The sequence below is a fragment of the Chelonia mydas genome, chromosome 6 (assembly GCF_015237465.2).
Source record: "Chelonia mydas isolate rCheMyd1 chromosome 6, rCheMyd1.pri.v2, whole genome shotgun sequence".
Classification (NCBI taxonomy): Eukaryota; Metazoa; Chordata; order Testudines; family Cheloniidae; genus Chelonia; species Chelonia mydas.
The window spans coordinates 124,173,785-124,187,313 of record NC_051246.2 but is presented as its reverse complement, the minus strand read 5'-3'; the positions used below and the strand labels follow the sequence as shown (position 1 = coordinate 124,187,313).

The 13,529-nt window shown below is 42.9% G+C and overlaps 1 protein-coding gene across 1 annotated transcript in view; it reads right to left on the bottom strand.

Moving 5' to 3' along the window:
* Positions 1 to 2,708: 2,708 nt before the first annotated feature.
* GCH1 (GTP cyclohydrolase 1) overlaps positions 2,709 to 13,529 on the bottom strand; it is a 31,360-nt gene continuing 20,539 nt past the window's right edge. Inside the window, exons 3-6 of the mRNA XM_007062699.4 lie at positions 13,199 to 13,254; positions 7,928 to 7,959; positions 6,583 to 6,667; positions 2,709 to 5,885 (exon numbers count right to left, since the gene is read on the bottom strand). Of these exons, the coding sequence (XP_007062761.1) occupies positions 5,759 to 5,885; positions 6,583 to 6,667; positions 7,928 to 7,959; positions 13,199 to 13,254 (300 nt within the window). The 3' untranslated portion in view covers positions 2,709 to 5,758. The remainder of the gene's footprint in view (positions 5,886 to 6,582; positions 6,668 to 7,927; positions 7,960 to 13,198; positions 13,255 to 13,529) is intronic.

Sequence of the window (13,529 nt, the reverse complement as noted above, 5' to 3'; positions counted from 1 at the left end):
AGGAACAGTCAGCCGAAAAAACCAGGTGGAAAAAGCTTAAGAATTTGAAGAGAGAGTACCGGAGACAGAGCCACTGATGCAGCAAGTTCAGCACCAGATGATGAGTTTATTAAACAGGGCTGGTTCTTCCCTCAGTGTCCTCATGATATGGAGAGAGGAAATATCACAATATTGCCAACCCTAACCATTCAAAACATGAGTCACACGCCCCCCCTCAAATCACGAAATTGGCTTAAAAATCCTGAGATTTAAAAAAAGTTCTAGGCTCTTTTTCATTTGCCTTCTGGCTTTTGAGCCTGCAGGATGCGGCGTTTCAAGCTGTACTCCACCCATGAGAGCTGAAACCTTGTTTTCCAATGAAAGCACAGCAGGGTCTCACATGACTCCTCGTCAAGTTGTTGAAAATGGACATTTCCCATGGAATTTTCTGTTTTGACATTAAAAACCATTTGCCTTTTAAAAAATGGTTTGACAGCAAAGCTCTTCTGACTCCACGCGTGTATTTAATATGGTTGTGTATTAAATAGAGCTTCATTGCGAACAAGAGCAATGTTTGGAAAACGCTTTGGAAGATTGGCGTGACAATCATTTCCAGATGGACCAGACCATTTAAAAAGAACAGCGGGCTGGACTGGTCAGTACATTTCCTCCCCCCGCTTCCCCCCGCAGGCTCCACAGCACGGCTCAAATCAGAAAATGAGACGCACTGGGATGTTCCCCATAGGTGCACTCAGACTGAAGTTTTATCTCCCTGACCCCCAGGGCGGGACTAGCTCTCTTCCCCTGCACCTAGCTGCTATATGACCAGGAAGTGCAATAAAAATGTAGGCACAGAGGTGAAGTAAAGGTTTATTAACTACTGGGCGGGTATTTTTCCTTCCTGTTCTTTCTTCCCTTCATGCTTTTAGTATTTGCCTCTTATTTTCTCACCCTTTATCCCTCCCCATGGGTCCCACCCCCAATCTCTTTCCCTCCCCCACCACATCTCACCTTCTGCAGCGCATTCGGACACTAAAGAGACAGACAGATTCTTATTTACACTAAGGCTCCTTTGCACCACTCTGGCAGTAGCAAGCAGCCTTAAAGCAAGTGTAAATGTGAAACACTGCAAAGGGAGCTCAGTGTAAGTAAAGGAGAACCAGGCCCAGGAAGCTGGACTGCTCTCTTGTAACCACACCCCTGTCTGGTTTCCTTCTCGTCATACCCAGCCTAGAGTCGGGCAACAAACAAAGGAAGCACGTTCCTGTATGCTCCCAGTCAGCCCTGATCTATTAGCTGCATCCTCCTCTCCTCTTACTGCCACCCGAGTCTATGGATTGGGCTTGGCTCTGATGCTCACTGACCGTGGCAGGGAGGCCCTTTGTCCGGCTTAAGCCAGACTGGACTGGTTTTGTGGAGCACTGGCCCTGTCCAGGAGGGACTTAGCACCAGACGTGGCTTTGATGCAGGAGGATGCAACGGGGAAGGCAACTCAGTGTGGAGTGACAGAGGCAGGGGCCGGCCGATGGGAGCAGGCCCCATGCAGGTGGGAGCAGGGATATCTTGTACTCTGGGGATGCACCAGTGTCCACGTTCGATCCTGGGAAGGTCTGGGTCTAATATACCATGATAGCCTCCCTGTTGCTATTAGGGTGACCAGATGTCCCGATTTTATAGGGACAGGCCTGATTTTTGGGTCTTTTTCTTATATGGGCTCCTATTACCCCCCACCCCCTGTCCCGATTTTTCACACTTGCTGTCTGGTCACCCTAGCCGCTATGCACATTCAGGCCCCTAAGCTCTGGCTGTCCCAGCACTGGCCTTCCAGTAGAACCGGTTCTCTGCTGGGAGAAGGAAACCTGATGTGGAGACAGTACCAGCCTCTGGCCTACTTTGCTGCAGTTCTCTTGAGGCCACCCCTGCTTTTGTGCTAGAATCGATTCCAGGAGAGCGGAAGCCAACCTGGGAGAGCAGCAGGGGTGGTCCAGGGCAGTGTTCTGGGACTTAACATGTGGCCTAAAGGTCAAAATTTCAGTCTTGCTGTGGGACTTGTCCCAACCCAGCTGAAAAGGGGAAGCTGCAAATCCAAGATCAGTTCGTGCTTCTGCTACATTGAGGCACACAGAGCCTTTGTTCCGTTATTGACACACTAAAGGAGTGCTAGGGCTGCTTTTTCGCTCTGTATCCTCTGCCGCCTCAGGAAAAGTAGTTCCCACGGCTAGCTGGTGTGGCAGGCGCTATTTTGGTTTTGTCAGGCTGTTTGAATTAAAGTGATGAAAGTTAAGACAAACCGAGGCTCAGACTTCTGGATTGTGAGGAAGGGAAAAGGCAGAACACTCAGCAGGGGAGAGACCATAGTGTGGCTTTCAGCCATTGCCTCAGAGACGTGGGGAAGCAGGACTCTAAAGGAATCACGGCCTGTGTCGTGAGGGGGTAGGAGGCCAGAGATGTGGTCTTTAGCAGCACAGCAAGGCAGGTACTAAGCCTGAACAGGCTGCAGGGGTAGTCCCAAGAGAGGAGGTGATGGGAAAAGAAAGCAAAGCCTAAGCTAGATGGAAACAGCAGCTGCAGCTTCTCTCCCCCTCCTAAAAAGTTTTGCTAAAGCTGGAGCACACTCCACCCCTCTGTCCCTTGTTTATATTTATGCTGCTGCTCTGTGTACAAGCTGGATGGTGTAATCTCATACAGTTGCAAGCCACGCTAATACATTCCAAAGGATAATACTGTAATGTTTTAAACTCAATAGACTTTTATGGGGTACAATAGCAGACTGTGTAGTGTACATATATACACTGGATGTAGTTAAAACTCATTGGAGTCAAAGTGTTCCAAAATGCACCAAATCCTACAAACATCTGAACAAAATCCAAGGCCACATGTACATAGAGGTATGTTTCAAGGACTACAGATCATGATGACGTAAATAATGAAGCGTGGTGGTGTAACGTGGACTTTATCCTTAATAGAGATAAGTGGTTAAAAACACAACCCCTTCTGTTACCTCTAGAAAAGTAAGGGCTAGTCTACCCTACATAGGCTCTCCCACTACAGCTATACTGATATATCCCCTTACTGTAGACACAGTATATACGGACAGAGTTTTCCTGGTCGTTTAGCAATACCCCTCCCTAAAGGACATTTAAAAAAAAATATATGGAGATATACCTGTCTCATAGAACTAGAATGGACCTCATCAAGCCCAGTCCCCTGCCTTCACAGCAGGATCAAGTACTGTCCCTTATTTTTGCCCCAGATCCCTAAATGGCCCCCTCAAGGATTGAAGTCACAACGCTGGATTTAGCAGGCCAATGCTCAAACCACTGAGCTATCCCTCCCCCGACAGAACTACTCTGTTGTGGCACCCCAATAATTTGAAGACCCATCCTGCATTTGTCAGTATAGCTGTGTCTACACTGGCCGTTTTGCCAGCATAGTTACATCAGCGAGGGGGTGTGGTTTTTTCACTCCTCTGACCAACATGGCTGTATCGACAACTTTGTAGCGTAGACCTGGCCTAAGACTGTGCTTTAGAGACTTGACAGTTTCAAAGCAAGCATGTGATCACAGGAAAATGTATCTGTGTGTAAAACGCTTTGGTGCTCAAGTTCTTTCTAGAGCTGCTGCACTAGGAGAGAGAACAAATCTGACTCTGGATTCCAGACTAGAGTGATTTAAGGCTTCTTAATTAGCATATTTAAAAAATATATTGAACTCAAGGACCCAATGCTGCTCCCAGAACCACTGCTGTAGATCTGAGGCAATATTACTGGGGGGAGGGAGGGAATTCGATGAGTAACTCTGGATTTATTCTGTGCAACACTGATTGATTCAGAATAGTTTGCCTGCTGTAATAGAAAGGCACTTCTAGAGTGCCCCACGCTAGAGTAGTGAGGTTAGTGTTTTCAGAATATTGTAGAGTTTTTTTTATTAATACTTTGAATGTCTTAGTGTGAGTGAGTAAAGACACTAACTTTATCCATACATTTTGGGGGATTGCTGGCAATCGAAGTGTGACAGTTAGGGAAGGGCAGTGTTTGATTATCACATTCACCCTGTTGCAGAGCTACAGGCCTGATGATAAAATACTTTTAGTTTCCTTTCGGCACAGGATGAAAAGGGGCATTAATGACCTGTGCATAAATGAGCAATAATTTGCTGACTCAAGGTCAAAGCTCACAGCTCACACCTTTTAGTTTAGCCTATAGTAGAGATTTTACATTCACACCGACAGAGACAGTGTGCTATATGAATTTGGACTCTCGCTCTTTGAAAGTCTGCATGGCATTTTGTGGGTCTTGCCGTTGGTTTCAGAAGCAAGTGGGTGATTTTGATTTGTGCACCGTATTGTCCCAATTAAGAGTTACAACACACTCATTACATTTTCCTAATAATTTAATACATTAAATCAAGTCCCATTAACTGCCTGCTTCACATGCCGAGGTTTCAGAAAATATGTTTAACTCATTTTGCTCTCCTGGGAAGTTCTTTGCTCAGTTGCCCTCATGAAAGAGGAACAACAGCGGAACAGTTCATACTAATGTATTTACAGGGCTACACTGACATGGAATTATGTTCCATCAGAAAAGACGTGTCTGGTATGCAGAGTTCAGCAGTCACTTCAGTTCCCAGGCTTTGATCCATTGAGTTGGAAAAGATTACAAGTTTGAAATATTGGAAGAGCTTGTCTAGTCCTGATTAATTCCACAATAAGAGCATCATGGAAGTGGATTAAAATTATTTGGAATAAGGCACTCTTATTGTGGAATAAGAGTGTCCACACGTGGAGTTAATCAGGAACAGTTAATTCACTTTTAAATTCACAACCTATTTTATTCTGGATTAATTTCCCCATGTGTAGTTTTCCTAAGGGAAATTTTTACTCAAATATTGTGTGTGTGTAATTTAGTCATCTAGCCCAGTTAAGACCTGGAAAATCCAGGAAAGCAAACTCAAAATGATCTAAAACGGTTAAAACTCTGTTTGGATTCGTTAGCTCTTTGAAAACTCAAACAGTAATTTATATAAAGTGACTGCTACAGTTACAGTGGCATAATATTCTCATTTTGAGGCACAGAGGGGAAGGTGCACAAACCCCTGCAGACAGAGATAAGACTGCCCCCCCTGAATTGTTGAAATTAATTCCCTGCATGTTGAGACTAGCAAGATAACAATATGCCTTTGTAACAGACTAAAGCCACAAAGGAGAGAAGGTGAATACTAACAAAATACAACTGTCACCAGATTGTCACATAAAAAGGTAGGACATGCATGTTCAAAGACTGAAACCGACATATCAGAAGATTTGCGATTAATGGTACAGTACGAATCCTGACATGTCAGTGGAGATCATTCAAGAGCTTCCTGTTAGGGATATGAGGCAGTATACGTGGCACGTAGATTACCTTGCAAAGATCTGTAGCCTTTCAATATTTCCTATGCTGTGTTGTATATAACCTGCCGAACAAAGTTCTAGTATTGATAAAGAACCTCTTTTCACTTCCCCCCATCTGCTGTTTTTCTCAATGGCAATAAATTGTAGTCTAGATTGAGCAAGTATATTTAAAAACTATCGGTAGCTGGGTTATCCTGTGACACAAGAGACAGCATAGATATCCATAGGGCCTACCTCACGGTTACATTTTTGACTTACCGTCAAAATTCTTTCACTGCACATATTAAAACGCACGACGTAGTTAAAAACGAGCTGCACAAAGAGTTAAGAACAGACAGCGGCACAGACAGTGCGACCTGCAGAGAGCATTCGGCAAGTGGCACTGCTTCAGCTTCGGATGAGGGTTAAGAACTCTTCCCGAGTCTTTGCATCCTCCCGGAATACACCCAACATTGTGCTTGTGACCGTTTTACTGTTCATCTTCTGCACCCCGCGCATTACCATGCACATGTGTCTAGAAGAAAGAAAAGGGGAAGAGTGGAAATCAGGCAGGCTTGAGTATTGCTATGAGAAGCAGGGGACAATCGTTTCCCAGTGCTAGGTTTAAATTGCAAGCATTTCAGATAATCCACTTAAGGCAGAGTCTGGGAAAAGGCCCAAGGCTGGAATTTTCAAAGGAGCTCCTGATCCCTGTCAGTGGCACTGGCCTTCCTAATTCTTAGGAGCCTTCTGAAAACCTCACCTAAAGTGCTGTGTATTCATGCTAGGCCGATCACACCAAAATGTTTGTTTCTAGATTGGAGCCAAGATCTGCTCCTGGAAGTCTTCAGCATGTAATGATGACAGAAAATTAGTCATCACAATGGATCCATGTTTAAGGATCTATTTTGAATTGCTGGCTAAGCAATCAGCTGCCACCATGAGGTAAGGTAACAAGACCCCCCCCGCAGTGCACAGGCTCCAATCCACTACCATGGCATGCTGACTGGCCAAGATACAATGCTGGCGGAGGTACTCCCGCATTATAGCACATTGGCCAAACTGTTATATGGTTCCGTTGTACGCATGGGGCATGATATGCTAGCTGTAGAAGTGAGAGAGGCAACGCACGAGGAATACATTTTGGCAGGTTGCCGTGTATCCTCCTTGCTGGGGCAATACCCAGCACCATTATGTTACTACAGAAAACAGCAGTGTATATGGTCACTTACGTCGCTTCAATAACCACTCCAACTCCAGTAGGCTGCAAGGCTTCTGTGATGGCTACTGCAATTTGTTTTGTAAGGCGCTCCTGAACTGTAGAGACAACAGGGAGTTCAGAGGCAGACACAGAAACAATAGCCGTGTGTGGCTGTATCTCATGGAGAGGAAAAGTGACACTATTCAACAGCATATGCCTGTTTCCAAGAGGAACTGCCCTCAAACTCTGTACTTCCTGGATATGTAGCTTGGGGGAATGTTAGTGCAGGCTTCTCTCATATAGTTGGGTATGGGAAGCCTTATTTTTTACTTTCATACGTGCATGCAGGAGTCTGTATGTAGCGCCATGACTTATGCAAAATCTGCACACTCCATTAAGTTTGGTTTTCTTGCACAGTGGTTTTCACATGTTCATTTCTTTGACATAGGGCAAGATATCTGCGGTTTTCCTTTTGTGTGTTAAGGAATTTTTTAAGCGTGCAAGTTAAAGCTTTGCAGAATAGTGACGTGCCACAATCTCCTGCAGTCTAGAGTTCTTGTGTCCTATATTCACCTATATTCACCTGGTGCTGCCATGCTGGCCCCTGCTGCCTATAAAACCATCTTGAGAACTTTGCCACCAAGAATAGGTCAAGTCTAGTCACAGAACAGTGAGTCAGGAGGGCTCAGGCTGAACCCAACCTGACCTGCATCCAGAGCCAAGAGCAGTTCTCCTCCTCCTCCTGTAGTGGTTTTAGGACGAAAACATAGTGGGGCAATTGGGATAAAAAGACCATCATGAGACAAGAAGGGGAACAGGAAAGATAGAAACATCTAATGGGAATTACGAAGGCTGAGAATACAGCCCTTGTGAGCAACCTCAGTTTCTTTAGTAGCTGTGTGGTTCTTAGAAGTGCCTGGGAACGTGGCTCATCTCTGAGGATGGCTATTGTCCTTTGCCCATGTTTCATCCTGGCTTGGATATTTCTTTTAGGATTCAACATACAGTATCTTCAGTACCACAACGGCTCTTGAATTCTACCTCTTGGAGCCATCCCTCTGGACAGCAGGACAGCCCCCAAACTGCCAGTGACCTCACTTGGTCCCGGCAGTTCTACTTTAACTAGCACCTTTCCCTTGAGTCGGTCTCATAGCCGGAGTCAGTTTTCATGGGGAGACTCTGCTTTTCAGGATAACGGCAAGTTAGAAAACATAGGACAGGACTTGAAATGTCTGGATCACGACCCCCATTGAAAATCTGCCCAGATACAGCCCTGCTGTAGTGATCTGCCTATGGGACATACCCTGGCCTGCTTCCCCCCGAAAGTGATGACGTATGTGGTAGTGTTCTCTAGAAGAATAAAAGAGTCTATTTACCCTGTAGTCTTCTACTGTATATCTCCACAATCCTAGAAAGAAACAAAATCTTGGTTATTGTGTAAGCCATGTGCCTACTAGGGAGATCTCTCTTTAAGAGACCCATTGGGCAGAGGTAGCTATGAGTTGTGTCTGGGTCATTGTTGCTAGGCAGATTAAGCACTCCACATCTAGAAGCTTCTGGAATTGGGTGTGGCAGTTTTGGGTCTGCTCCAATAGGTTCCCTGTTGCCGGGGTCAGACTCCCTGTGGGCAAGTGGTCGGCGTAGCTGCTTTGCAAAAGGCTGTGTGCCCTGTGTGAGTTGGGAGAAGCTGAGCCCAGGAGCAGGAAGCAGGCTGTTGTCCTGAACTCTGAAACATTTTGCAGCAGGTTAGTATATTGTGAACCCTCTGACAGGGAAGCCTGGTAATGCTAATGATAGCCAGGGGAAATTGGAAGGGAAAAATAACTTCTATTTTAAGTGTATGCTTTGAATGTTTTGATTTTAGCCAAACTGTTCTAGTTAAATTGTCTCCACTTGTCTGAGTCACCAACCTTGCTTTAAATGTAGCCATGGGGAAAGAGTCATTTCTATTTTGCTGGTCTCGGTTTTGTACTTTCTTGTAACAGGGTTTTCTTTAAATCTATACACTTAACTGAGTGGTTGGTTAATGAGTTAGCGAACTGGCTAGCAGTGATTTCGGCAGAGGAAGAGTCTGCGTGGATTCCAACTAGGGTGACCAGATGTCCCAATTTTATAGGGACAGTCCTGATTTTTGGGTCTTTTTCTTATATAGGCTCCTATTACCCCCCACTTCCTGTCCCGATTTTTGACATTTGCTGTCTGGTCACCCTAATTCCAACTGAAGAGTCCTACAAGCAAGTGGAGGGAAGATGTTTTAGACTCAGAAGACTGTATAGATTTGGTGATTGAAGACTCTAACTGAGACTTAGGTGAACTCTCAGTTTCTTCTCCCTATATTTCTGTGGGGCCTGAACTGTTCAAAATTTTAATTTGTTTTCTTTATTTACGTTTAGGTATAACTGTGAAGGTAAAGTCTGTGGGTTATAAAATAGCCATGTCGTGCTGTAAAAATTATATTATTTGTTTCTTTATCATAAGACTTTATAAAGTTATTTAATTAAATTAATTTCTTTAGTTCCTTTTGGGACTTGAATGTGGTGTGGTTGACCCTGTGCAATCCTTGCTGAAAATCCTTACAGACTGAACTCTGGGTCTCCAGCTACTTTCTATGGGAGTTGGAGTTTTTTTTAAGGCACTGGAGACCAGAAACGAAGTGAACTCTAGCCCATCCAAAGGTTACAATTGCACCTCCTACGTGAGGATTTAACAGTGGTCACACGGTGAATGTTTAAGCGTGTAAAAAGCCATGCTAATGATCTGCCCCAGTGTCTGCTGGGAAAGCAAATCCTCATGGCAGCTTAGCATCTGGCCTGCATTTCTTAAATGACAAGGTTGTTTACAGCAGCTGGTCACTCTCCCAGCCTGCAACAGGATACAGCAGCAGATGTATCATCCTTCCTGGTGTAACAAACTGTGGTCTCTTCCAGCTCCCCGTGGCTTTTCGTTTGGCTGTTGCTTTTGAAGGGCCTGGTCTGTGACCCATTAGTTCTGTAGCATCCTTTACAATAGCTTTATTTGGGGATTTTGCAATGGAGTCAGGCATCAAACGAAGGCTCCCCAAGGCTGTTCCTGGAAGCTACAACACACTGTACCTTAAAGTTTCAGAGTAACAGCTGTGTTAGTCTGTATTCGCAAAGAGAAAAGGAGTACTTGTGGCACCTTAGAGACTAACCAATTTATTTGAGCATAAGCTTTCATGAGTGAGCTGTAGCTCACAAAAGCTTATGCTCAAATAAATTGGTTAGTCTCTAAGGTGCCACAAGTACTCCTTTTCTTTTTGTACCTTCAAGGCTATAGACTGGGCCCATCTGAACTTCAAGGCAACAGGTGTTTGATATTGGGATTGGTTTCGGTACTTTTAACCCAAGGGATATGCTCCAAGGGCCATGCTGATAACCACCACTATTTAATTAAAAAAAATAAATACAGGGATCTTAATACTGCTTTTCAGTTGGACTGCAGATTTAACCCACTTCCGGGACAGTGTTATCATGCAGGCAGTGGGGTGGTGCATCCATATAATACTGTAATCTATACATTTAGAGAGACAAAACTTCAACATGGTGAAGGAGTAGTTATGTATGCAAATCCTGAATGCTTAATAAAATAGCCCATTGGCTATGTCAAGAAGCTTCTGTACAAGGCTTTTATATTGGTCTTGTCAGTCTAGACAGAAACCAGACACACATTGCCCTGCCTAGGCCATTAATTAGACACTTGTGAAAAAGCAAGAGAGCATCATTTTCAGAGGAAGGGTTTTCACAAAATAAGCCCCTTTACTGAAGAGCAAGGGGTGTGTTACCAGTCAGTTTACAGAAAGTAGCACCAACACTGATAGGAAATATTGAAAAACAAATGTAAAAAAAATTGATGTTGACAAATATTCTTAGCCTTCGACTAGAAGAGGATCTGAAAGTACATTTATATTTGTAACAGGATTATTTGCAAGCCATGTTTTTAAAATCCAGAGAAAGGTGTTTGTTTACTGAACACAGGTCATCCTTGACTATACAAACTCATTAGACTAATCCTATTAGTATAGATTAGACCCACAGCACCAGTAGCCTCACAAATCTTCATTTGAGCCCTAGGTTGCATTAAATAGGGCAAGGAAGGGATATACTTTTTGGTCATCCAGTCTGTTTTTTACCACAGGTTTTGAAAACAAATTAGGACTCTGAATAATATTTTGCAATCTAAGATTCTAATCTTTTGCCAGTGTGAAATCCCCATCATTTTCAATGACTTCCTAAGGACAGGATCAGAGCCTGAAATCATACAACAGGTCAATATTACAAACCCAACAGTGTGTTTCTATACCGATTGCTAAGAGAGATGGGAAGAAAATTATACACTTTTAGCACTGTATTGCCATCTCTATTACGAATCATTCAAGACAAGTGATTCTTAAATTGATAGTTCCTTTGTACCACTGGTTTCAGAGTAGCAGCTGTGTTAGTCTGTATTCGCAAAAAGAAAAGGAGTACTTATGGCACCTTAGAGACTAACAAATTTATTTCAGCATAAGCTTTCGTGAGCTGTAGCTCATGCTCATAAAATTGTTAGTCTCTAAGGTGCCACAAGTACTCCTTTTCCTTTGTACCACTGCAATTCAGAGACAATTGCAGACAAATGTAAACTCAATCAATCCAATTGATTTATATTTCAGTTGTGATCCTGAGCAGTTTGAAAATGTCAAAAATTAAAAACCCTTCGATAAATAAAGGTCTGTAAAATGTTAGAGAATACTTTTAGTAAGAACACTCACCTTCAGAAACCCTACTCAAAAATAACAACAAACAAGTTATTCTTGAAGTTCCAGCCACAAGAGTGCTGATCAACAGAAGAGATGAATCATGAAATGCGACTCATCAGAAAGGTTTCTAGTACTAAGTGGCAATGAAAGAAAAACAAAATTGTATGCCACAAGCTTTTGTCCAGGTAAACAGAAAGATACAGAGTGGAGATGCTGAAAATAGCTCAACAAATTCTCATCCTGCGTTTCTACAATGCATGCTACATACAGACACGCAGAGTTTTGTGCCAGTGAAATACAACACAACTTCCAGAGTCTTTTGAACAGTCTGCCTGAGCCGGTTACTTAGGGCAAAGTTCAGCTTTTCTAGCGGCCAGACCATGTGAGATAGAACATGTGGACTGATGAGCATCCTGCAATCTGAGGTTATTTTAACAAAGATTGCTTGTTCATGGTATAAGGGTCTCTCTCCAGCTCTGAATCAGATTCATTCTTATGCAAACAAAGTGCAAAATGGGACCAGCTGCATTTAAAGTGCTTTAGTGGCATATTTGACCCACTCCCTCCCTGCTAAGAAAACCCAGCATGCCTGCTGATTTACAAGTTTAACTCTCATTAGTGCTATTGGGAGCTACAGAGGATTTACACATGTATCAGAAGGAGAATAAATGAACTCCTACATAGTCTTTCCAAACAACAGCCAACTTCTTCAGAGTTTTTTTTCCAGAAGAGAACCTTCTATTCTTGTCTCCACTAAATGGCATATTTGCTACATTATCACTCCATAAATGCCACTTTTGCTACAACTGATTCAGCACAGCACTTGACATAAGGCCACATGCTGGGGGAAAGCTTTTTATGCGACAACAAATAGGTTTCTGAAATGCATCATAATTACTTTGGTCCCTAATCTGAAATTCATCCATAAAATCCATCTCTAGGCTTGTTCACTGCAGGTTATAGTGAAACAAAAATGTCAGATTTAATTGAAGAGTCAACTGATGTAGATATGAAAGTCTTAGATTCAAATCATGAACATAATCCAGAAAGAGTTAGTTTTAAATCACGTTTGTTTACCATTCACAAGTTCTGGAGTTTGATCGTATAATGCAGTGTCCAAGCAAACAGATGATCAACCTTAGTGGGCTTATTTGCCTGCCTTCCAAAGACTGGTGCTCCCTAAAATAATCACTTGCCATCACTTTTGCACAGTAGAACCTCAAGAGGTATGAACACATTGAGAATGGAGGTTGTTCGTAACTCTGAAATGTTCGTAACTCTGAACAAAACATTATGGTTGTTCTTTCAAAGGTTTACAAACAGCCAATGAACACTGACGTAATACAGCTTGGAAATTTTACTATGCAGAAGAAAAATGCTGCTTTCCTCCTTTTTTCTTTTTTCCTTTTTCCCTTTTTTTTTTTTTTTTTTTTTTTTTTAAGTAGTTTATGGTTAATACAGTACTGTACTTGCCCTTTTTTGGTTGGGGGTTTTTTGGGGTTTTTTTTTTTTTTTTTTGGTCTCTGCTGCTGCCTGATTGTGTACTTAATGGTTCTAAGTGAGGTGTGTGGTTCACTGGTCCGTTTGCAACTCTGAGGTTCTTCGTATATCCTATACACCAGTGTTTTTGAGTAGTCTTCAGCAAAATTATGAATCTGTCCCCAATCTGCACACTCCCAAGGTGTGGTTTAAAGTAATAAGGAGTTGCAATTTAGCTTTTGTTTTCCAGTAGTCTTAGCAAGAAGGATTGCTGTAAACCCAAATCCAGAACATGAGATACTGCTACCGTCTGCTGTACTTTAGAAGGGGACCAGATTACAGATCAGCACACTTAACACAGCCTGGAATCCTTTTTACAAATTAGCATCGCTTTCATTAAATTAGCACTTACCTAGCAAGCTTGCTGAGACCAAGGACTTGTTTGTTAGGAAGATAACCTATATGTACCTAGAGAAAGGGGAACAAACCATTAACTGGATCAAAATACTCTTCAAGACAGCTTTAACACTCACGCATACTTTCTGAAATATGCATTTGCTTCATGTCAAACTTTTAGACCCACTCCTGTTTCAAATCCAGAATCTTTAGCATAGGGGGAGGACATGCGACCATGCAAGTCTGAAAGATTAAAGAGCAAGCAGAGAGTGAGAGTGCCTGGTGAGTTCAGTATCTTTTTTTAAAGTAGGTAAGTACTTTGGAAGAAATCACAACTTATACACCAA